The sequence below is a fragment of the Centruroides sculpturatus genome, unplaced genomic scaffold (genome assembly GCF_000671375.1).
Source record: "Centruroides sculpturatus isolate CEXI.00-Female unplaced genomic scaffold, Cexi_2.0 scaffold1280, whole genome shotgun sequence".
Lineage (NCBI taxonomy): Eukaryota > Metazoa > Arthropoda > Arachnida > Scorpiones > Buthidae > Centruroides > Centruroides sculpturatus.
The window spans coordinates 206,623-216,925 of NW_019385451.1; the positions used below are offsets into that span (position 1 = coordinate 206,623).

General features: G+C 33.2%; 1 protein-coding gene across 3 annotated transcripts in view; it reads left to right on the top strand.

Annotated features, from left to right (window-relative positions):
• LOC111639132 overlaps nucleotides 1–9,607 on the top strand; it is a 12,638-nt gene extending 3,031 nt beyond the window's left edge. For 2 of the 3 annotated variants that reach the window (XM_023384915.1, XM_023384914.1), the window contains exons 2-5: nucleotides 5,153–5,220; nucleotides 5,309–5,527; nucleotides 8,637–8,859; nucleotides 8,931–9,607. In XM_023384915.1, the coding sequence (XP_023240683.1) occupies nucleotides 5,321–5,527; nucleotides 8,637–8,859; nucleotides 8,931–9,565 (1,065 nt within the window). In that variant the 5' untranslated portion in view covers nucleotides 5,153–5,220; nucleotides 5,309–5,320 and the 3' untranslated portion in view covers nucleotides 9,566–9,607. Of the gene's footprint in view, nucleotides 1–5,114; nucleotides 5,221–5,308; nucleotides 5,528–8,636; nucleotides 8,860–8,930 lie in introns of all 3 variants that reach the window. The other variant, XM_023384913.1, reaches the window with a different exon arrangement.
• Nucleotides 9,608–10,303: the final 696 nt, after the last annotated feature.

Consider the following 10,303-nt stretch of genomic DNA (forward strand, 5'->3'; position numbering starts at 1 on the left):
GAAAGGAGTTCCGGAGCGCTGTAACGCGGTCCGGAGGGACAGAGGTTAGTTAAAACATAAACCGTACGAAGTACGACCCAAACTCATTATGCGAAGTGATGAGCTGGGGATAGGGGGAAGCTGAGGACGAAGTGAGTGGGGTATGGTCACCTCTGGAAGCAATCAGTGCGTGAGCCTCTCTTTGTCACACGAGTTCTAGTGGTCCTGCCATATGCTGTTAAGAATATTGAATATTTGATTATAGACCCAGAATGGAGTGATGCTGTAGTATGAAGGGTTACCCTTTTCAGTGGCAGCCTTCTTTGGCAGAAGGTCTGCCTTATCGTTGTCCTTCATGCTGCTATGACCCCTAACACAGCGAAATTTAAGGAGAGTATTGGGCCCAATGCTTAAGATGGTTTTAAACGAGTCCCTGATGATAGTGAGATGGGTATTTTTGTCTTTAAGTTGTAAGAAAGCCACCTATTCTCAGAAATAAAGAAATAATATTGAAGCCACTCGAAATGTTCGTGAGTCCCTGCTCATCAATGAGCTGAATGGCCTTAAGGATCGCCAGTGATTTCGCCTGGTTAACATTGCATGGAAAGCCAAAGGGAATTTCTTTTGATAGAAGAAGCGCCTTCCCTCATCCACCGCCACTACAGCACACCTGGTCTCTGACTGCTTCCTAGAACCGTCAGTTTATATATTAAAGCCACAAGGGGTGCTATCACCTTCCAGATAGAAATTCACACTAGGAAGGTCTTCCGGGTAAACTGGATAATGGACGGGGACCTAATCAACCTTCAACTGAAAAATCTTTTTTTAAAGATCGAAAATAGGAGCAAATGACTCAGCTGGAAGGACTTGCAAGCAGTGTAACATTGCCGACTCGTAAGAAAATGAAATTGCAAGTACTATTTTTTAACAAACAAACAGCGATGGGAATTACCAAAAAGCCCTTCTTAACGTGCCTTCTCGTGGCATACCTAATAAAATGCAGTAGAAACGCAAGAATTCACATTTAAATTAGTATAATAGTAGCCTTTTTCTTCGGGTTTCTCCCTCGGGTAGGGAATTTCAAAATATCCTTTAGTGAACGTTCTTATGATGTACACTACCCTACCTGTGTACCAAATTTCAACTTTCAGCTCCTAATCGTTTGGGCTCTGCGCTTATTATTATTATCAACCCATCTCGATTATATTATAAAATGTGTTTTATCTAATAATATTATTCACTATATTTATATATAAACCTGACATAGTACTATAATATTTTTTTCTTTTTCTCATTGTTATGTCATTTGGGCACTATGGTCAAGCTAAAAAAAATCGATCGGTTGATGGCGATGAAGTCTGACATATCTGTGTTAGACCACACCCCATAAAATTTCTGGTGTTACTTTCCCAAATTTAATCCCAGATAATCCAGAGATGACGTCAGAATCGTGATAATGATAGAACTAGGTTGATTTATTGTAGTTTTTTGGATTATGGTGATAAATGTAAGATTATAAGAACAGCATTTAAATTAAAGGGGACTAGGGTATTTATAATGTATCACCTTTCCTCTGTAACTAGAGATATAAGGAAAATAATAACTTTGCTAGAGAAAAAAAGAGGATGGGAGCTTCAATTTTTTATTTAAATAATAGAAATGCGGTAAAAGCTGATGATAAAATTTATAAATATAATACAGTAGAGCCTCGATTATCCGACTCAATTGGGGACTGTGGTTGGTCGGATAACCGAAAAGTATGAAAAAATCCATTATTAGTGTAGTATATTATTATATCCCATGTAATTAGTATAATAGTATATTAGTATATCGCTATTAACCTACTTCGCGTTGAATTTTCATCGATGTTAAGCATAAAGCTTAGTTCACACTAAACGCGATTCGCTAGCGAAAGCGAAAAACAGAGCGAATAACACGTCAGACATGACGTCGTTTCCGGCGAATTTTACCATTTCGCGAATCGCTTCGAAATTCGGAACTGTCGAGCTTTTTCGCTAGCGAAAAAATTTCGCACCAATCGTATTCCCGCTAGTTGTCACGTGGTTCTCGTTGTTTTCAAGATGGCTACAGAAACTTTCTCACGCAATAGATTACATGTTGTAATTACGGATTTCAATATTTATCTCACCCAGCATCGTTTTCTTTTTGACTTATTTTTCTTTCTCAATAAATAAACAAATGTGGTTAACGACGGAATATCGGAAGCGGCCATTTTGTTTTTCGAGATGACGTTTTCACTTGCTTGCAAATGATTGACTGTTTTAAATTTGCAATCGCTTTTCGTTTTTAGTTGTAGGGTCAATTTCGCTATGCGAATAAAAATCGCTTTTCGCTTTTCACATTCGCTTTCGCTATTCGCTCAGTGTGAACTAATCTTAACAAAAATTTTTTAAAATAACAATCGTCGGTATTGTATCGTTAAAAATTATAAAATTAAGCTTCGTTTAAATACTGGCTTCCTTTCATGGTCGATCCAGTGTTGCCAGCTGAAACACGTAAAAATAATATTAAAGTAGCCAAGACATAGCCAAATATTGTAGCGCTACATCACTAGCGGACATTTGAAATTTACCGACTAGGATGGTTGGTTAACCGAGGTCTGTTAATCAGGGGTCGGATAATAGAGGCTCTACTGTATATAGTTTTTAAGAAAATGTAAGAGCAAATTTCAACTTGACCGGGAGTAGGTACCGTACGTCGGTACTTTCGTGGAATTGTGAAGGTATTGTAAATAAACCTAATCCTTTCTGGAATTTTTTGCGTACTTTTGATATAATTTTCTTAATGGAAATGTGGTGGGATGGTAGAACTACTATATTGGATTGTTGTAGATTTAACAATAAGACATTTAGTAATTTCTTTTTATCTATATAAGACCTGCTCTATGGAATACTATTTGGATAGAGGTAGTTAGGTTGGTTAGCTATTATAAGTTGGATTTTTTAATCGGTGATTTTAACACGCTCATTGGTGGAGCTACAGGAATGGATTTATGATTGTAATGAGGATCTTGATCAGGATTGGATGTCGAGGCTATCACAAGATACATTGATAAATAATCGTGGAAGATTTGTGTTGGATTTTTGAGAAGATGCGGGATATATAATTTTAAATGGTAGAGGATCATCTGTGTCCAAAGGTTATTACACTTATGTAGGTGAAATAGTATGTTCTGTCATTGATTTAGCCTTGGGTAAGTTGACTCTGTTATCCTTGTAATCTATTGTAACANTCGAGGCTATCACAAGATACATTGATAAATAATCGTGGAAGATTTGTGTTGGATTTTTGAGAAGATGCGGGATATATAATTTTAAATGGTAGAGGATCATCTGTGTCCAAAGGTTATTACACTTATGTAGGTGAAATAGTATGTTCTGTCATTGATTTAGCCTTGGGTAAGTTGACTCTGTTATCCTTGTAATCTATTGTAACAAGTTTTTCTGTAATAGATAAAGTACATAGTAATCATTTTCGAATTAGTGTAGTTTTAGATTACAAATTTAAAAAGAAAATACGAGAATCGTTTAAAAGGTCTATTGGTGGTAGTAGAGAATATTTTGGAGGGAAGAAAGTAGTGAGATGATAAATCATAAATACAGTGAACTATTGTGTGCGATTCATAGTCAGTCAGTATTAACGTTTGAGGTCTTGCATTATTTAATTAAATCCTCAGATTGGCCGAAGGCCTGTTGGAACTTCCAATTTTCCGTGGTTTGATACAGATTGTAGGTTGAGTATTGTTAAAAGAAATCGGGGGTTGAACAAGATGAGACTAGCGAAAATTGGAAATAGTGTAGCTGTGACAGATAGATGGTAATTCTTTAATGAAGCCATGGCCTGCTATTGTTAAAGGATTACTATATAACATTGGATTGTCCTCTAGATATATGTATTTAAGTGAAAATTTTTTCTTTTGGGATTGCGATCAACGACTAAGAGACTTATATTGGCTAAAAGATGTTCATTATTTGAGTGAAAGAGGTTGGAACAGTAAAAGTTTTTTTAATGGAATGTTGAGTCAAGCGCCTTATTTAATGTCTAATTTTTGTTATAAAGTAGTCGTTTGCTGCACAGTTAATAATAATGTATTTTTTACTGGAATTGATACTGACGATTGTAACGTTGTTTTATTTTTCCTGTTATAATATACCCGTACATACCGAGTTTCCCTGGTACTATTAAATTAATAAATAAAACTAAGTGTTAAAAGCGTAAAGTAAAACTGAAATTATAAATATAGTAAAATGACTAAATATTGATAAAATAATAGCCAAATGGTGTACCTGTAAAACGAAAAAATAAAACTTGTTAACATATATATTTAAAAAAATGACAAATAAAAGGAGAAAACATAAAAGCAAAAAAAAAAAAAGAAAAAACTGGCTAAAAGCGAGGTGTAACGTGCTTCATTGAACACTGGTTTATAACATTTTTCCAGTTTCATCCACGTAATAACGATCTGGTTGACAAGTACAAGTGCAGATATAAAACAAACTATTATTAAACATTACATCCGTCTTTCTATAAATGGATTATCTGATGTTTAAGAAAGTTTTTTTTTTTTTATTTTTGTTCAATGTGGGAGCAAGAATAATAATGAATGATATCGTTTGTTTTCCAGCGTGATTATCAATAATTGTGTTGGGATAGTTGTTTTCTGTAATGTGAGGTGTGTGTGTTAATTTTCCAAGTTTTGGTCTGTTGTATCACTTGTACGTAATTTAATTTTGTTTGTGTACACATGAAATATATTTTTTTCTATAAACACGGTCGTATTGGAATAGTATTGGTGACCTTTTCGAAGTCACACAGCTTAATATACCTTTTGAAAGTGATAAAATTATGAAATCTTTGTGTCTAAAACGTTCAACAAAACATTATTTTCATTCTCTATTTCAAAGCATACATTTTTTTGAATATTATTGGCTTAGTGAAGTATAGCTTAATCGATTAATTTCATATTGTAAACAAGTTTTCAATAAGTTTCGTGCTAAGCTTTAAACGCGTTGACTAATAATAGTAATAAGGATGCTAATCATACAGTAAAATAATAGAATAAATTTGTTACACATTAATAAACAAAAACTAACTTGTGTACTTGCATTGCTTAGCGCCAGTGCCTAGTATCTTATCTAATTTGCTATCGCAGTTACAAGCAGAACTTCAGAAGATTTAGCGGGTCTTATTATTTGGACAAGGAGCTGTTTGTGTTTAGAGGTAAACGTTCACCAAGTTTTGTTTGAGTCGGAAACCTTAACGTCTGGCTCTGTCGTTGTAAGTTAATAAATTATTCTTTTCTTTACAGAGAATTTCCAAAATGGCAGAAACCGCACTTGAAAAAACAACGGAAACAGGTGCAATATCGCCACGTGGCTGCACTTTAATTGGAGGATTGCCAGAAATAATGATTCATATATTTCAATACTTGAAAGATGAGGAATTAGATTTATGCAGCCGAGTGTGTATCCTGTGGAGAGATATCATCGTAAATATAATGTATCACCAAGTAACAATAATCACAAGGGTAATTATTATAACATTATTTTGTTGATTAAATGCTATGATTATATAATTGCTACAAACGCTCAAAATCGATTAACACAAATAATTTCTAAGTTACGGAATTCAGTTTAGAAAATATTAATTACTGAAATGGCTTTTTGATTGTTAGTTCGCTATGATTTGTGCATGAAATTGAGTTTTTTCTTTTTGAATCTAAGCATTTGTAGATTTCTCAGTTATGGATGGTTTCAGTGCTGTGTCTTTCCTCAGAATTCGTTTCTCTACGCGAGTGTTTTTGCATTTGTCTATATTAAACTTTAATTTCATCAATAGAGTAACTGTGTGTGAGTTCTAATAGGCTATTTAGATTGTCTTTGTGAGGATGTTGGGTTTTATGTATTCTACGCACATGACGTACAAAATACGTATATTGTATTGCTTCGTGGTGTTTCTAAAATAGGTTTGCTGTAAATTCATAGTATGTGTTATTAATTTATTGCACAATGAGTTTAAGAGCACAAAATCAGAATGAATTTAAAGAATCTCTCTGAAAAATACCTGGTCTGGAATTGTTTAACGTACGTAATAAAAAATGTGAGATGTAGTGTCGTTGTCCACTTTTGCATTGTTTTTTTCAGATGTGTAATAACTGTTTGAACATTTTGTATTTGTGTAATGTATGTAAGAACCGTAAATGCAGGATACTGTCGAATACTTTCCAGTAATCTATGCTTAAGATTTCTATTGTTTGTATTGTACAATTGTCATAGAATGACTGAATGTACGAGAACAGGTAATTGTTCTTTGGCGTCCATATCTCAATGACTTCTACGACAGCCTTTTTTGTTGTTTANGAAAATATACCGCACGGTCCTGAAAAGTACGTAATTAAAGGAAGTTGCTTTCGTGCACAATAACTTTTAATTGTGTAGTATTTGTAATTTTAATTGGAAAAATACTGTTTATTTATTTGCAATAATACTGGATAAGATTTTAAATACCTGGTTATAAACTAATGTATATGTTATATTATGGAACAGGTGATCAGTATCGGGTGATCAGTATCGGGTGATCAGTATCGGGCGGTTTTATTGCCAGGTTATTATGAATAACGACAAAAAAAAATCGGGCGTTGTGATAAATGTCACGTTCTTTTTTTATAATTTATCATATTGATGGGTCGTTATGAATACTGCTATCATCCGGTTGGTCAAAGTGACGATAATGATACCTTGAGCAGCGATCATCCGACAAACTATACAGCATACCGCTTTGCGTACCATATACGATACCAAAAATGGCATTCGAGAAGTGTCCTTTAAGCTGATATTTATGATAAAAATATAAAATTTTGCTAAAAATAAATTTATCATTCTAACTACGCCATTTTGAAATAATGCGGTTTAAATAAAAAACTTTTAAATTTAACTTTTTCATAAAACTGTGTTGTTGTTATAAAAAATCTACTCTTTTTGTTGAAAGTAGGTTTTAAAGTGAAATGTTTATAAATCAAGGCATCATTTATGTATTTTAAGTACAGTACAGTACTGTTTGTGTGAGTAATAAAATCAACATACCGTTTTATATAATAATGTATGTTGATTTTATGTGTTCTACTCTACCTTGTGTTTACTATATTTACTGTACACATAATGTTAGAATAAAAATCTTCGTGTTTCTTTTGTAAATTGCTTAGTTTTTACGTTCTATTGAAGCTGTAGATCCTGTCGAGCATTTTTCTAAAGGATGCAGATACTGTAATTGCCCAACGATAATGTATCTTTATTCATAATTACCAGGCATTATAAATTCTGACCATTTTTCAGTTTGTCTGTAACATATACGTTATATTCAGCGGCGTGCCGTCCTTGGAAGCGGTAAAATAGCCGCTTTCTTTGTATTTTCTAAAATATAAATACACATTGCGCGATAATTTTCATATTTTAACGTACAGTACTTTGATTTAATTAAAAGTAATATTTTATTATAACCATATTGTGTGTCTTATTACAAATTTCTATACTACATGTGAAATAATAATAAGATTGCCATTGTATATTCGAATATCAGTGGTGCTGTATTGTCGAATACCTGACAGCTTCCACGGCGAAAATATCTGAATAGTGTAAAGCAGCCAGATTATACGCATTTAAGAGCACCAACCTCACTGGTGGATGCTACACACCAAAACATCGTATAACGCTTCCAATGATTCTATGCAGGACCAGTTCCGGGCTGATAGCCGCCTGCCCGCTAGATATTTGGCCGCCCTCGCCCCATTATGTGAATCGCGAGTAGATTTATAACTTAACNATTCTACGCAAATGAAAAACAAAATACATATATTGTATTGCTTCGTAGTGTTTCTAAAATAGGTTTGCTGTAAATTCATAGTATGTGTTTTTTAATTTATTGCATAATGAGTTTAAGAGCACAAAATCAGAATGAATTTAAATAATCTCTCTGAAAAATACCTGGTCTGGAATTGTTTGACGTACGTAATAAAAAATGTGAGATGTAGTGTCGTTGTCCACTTTTGCATTGTTTTTTTCAGATTGTAATAACTGTTTGAACATTTTGTATTTGTGTAATGTATGTAAGAACCGTAAATGCATGAGTGTCAAATGCTTTCCAGTAATCTATGCTTAAGATTTCTATTGTTTGTATTGTACAATTGTCATAGAATGACTGAATGTACGAGTACAGGTAATTGTTCTTTGGCGTCCATATCTCAATGACTTCTACGACAGCCTTTTTTGTTGTTTAATGTTGTTGTAATTTTCATTTTGAAAATGTCCTTCATTTATAGAAACGTCGGTAATTGATCTATTCTTTTCAATTTCCTATTCGTTAGTATCTTAACTTTAAACGCTGTCTTTTGAACAGGGAAGCTTTACACTTAAAACTTTCATTGAAATCCTGTCAGTTAAACAGATTTAGTGTGTATTTATTTGTAGAAAAGTTATTTCAAAACCTACAACGAACTGCAGAATTTTTCTAGACATTAACTTGTAACTTTGTATAAATGTATTCATTTTAAATTATTGAATTGCAGTAAAATAAGTTTTCATTAATTGTATTATCTAAATAAATTTTGCATTTGCTGTAAATATTCTGATTTATTTAAACAGAGAATTCCTCTTAGTGTAATATACTCCGCAATCGACGAATCGGAAAATCTACGTCCGTACGTTGGGTTCGACGATCATTTTCAATACAATTGGTTCGTTGTAGATTTAGGAGATGAACCTGAACCTACGATTGAGTCTACATATGATCTTATTAGATTCGGAGAAACTACACTTCCTTTCATTCCAGGTCATGAATATTCGGACATTATTGATAAATTGTATCGTAAGTAGCTGTACTGTGTGAGTTTGTTATTATTAATTAATTGTTAATAACAATCACATTTTTAATTCCAGGAAATGATGGCACACGCCTTTTTCCTGATCACTATAAGTTGGCATTAACAGCAGAAATACAAATATCAATGTTTCCAAACATTCCAGGTTTCAATATTATTAATTATTCGTTGAAACATTTTGGAATCCGATGTTTATTTCATGAGTTAACAGATTTGAAAGAGAAAATGAAGAATGTATACCACAAATTGAACATCCCAGACGAACAAAAGAAATGTGTCATCATCTGCAAAGATTTTGCCTTAAGGGAAATCACATACAAAGTTATGAATTATTCAATCTACAGTAATGGATACAGGCTCACAATATTTCATGGAGAGAAAGTGGATGCTTTTGCTTTTTACTTTTTAAATGCATTTAAAACTGGTTATAGGAGAATTAAAAAGCAATTGGAAATGCTGAAATATTCTGAATTCCAAAGGATAGAGAAGAGATGTTTCCTGTATATTTTCCATCGAAGGTATTTAGAGTGGACCCATACACCAGCTCGAGCATTTTTGGAAGTGTTTCCTCAAATGAACTACGTTGCTTTTAAGTGTTTACCTTTATATATATCAGTCCCAGGAGATGAAGACTATTTTCATGGAGAGTACGATTATAAGGTCGACTCTATTATAATGGTTTTTGTATGGTAAGAATAAATGTATTTTATTAAACTAGTTTTGTTAAAATTGGGCATTTAACTGTCTTTGATTGAGAGTATTGTTCTACACAGGAGTTTTAATCTTATCTCCACCAGGGCACACTAAATGTTTTAGTACTTTTCAATGGGCGGTTATAATCCAGTTTTCTTAAAAATGAATAAATAACTACGAACGTGTCTTGAACCACAAAATGTTTTAAAGTGCAGAGTATGAAATTACGGTGTTTTATTGTAATACTAATTTTCTAATAGCGATTAATATAATTCAATTAATTTTAGTTCATTAATGTAAAATATCTCAATTTTCTGAGACTTTCTTCGAATAATTAGCTTAATAATTGGCAGAATCGTAATTATTCCTGCAATCGCCTCCTAATTTTCATTGAAATCAGTGTACGTGACGTCACTAAACAGACTATCAAAAGGACAGGTATTTATATATTGGTGTTTCGTCTTAACCAATGGTTTTTTTTTCTTTTGTAACTTATTTACAGTGACTCACAATAGATAAGCACTTATGATTCATAACGTGACTTCCGGTTTCGGTGAAATCGGAAGTTCTTATATAGTTAATAGTCGTTGACCATTCTCTCTTTCGGGAGGAAGTCAACGTCTACTTTTGGTCGAATTACTTCGACCTCCTCCTGCAACAGTCACCTTTCTATCGGATAAGCGGTATGCTGGCATTCGAATAGGAAAATTGTATAATACAAGGTTACAGACGAGCATA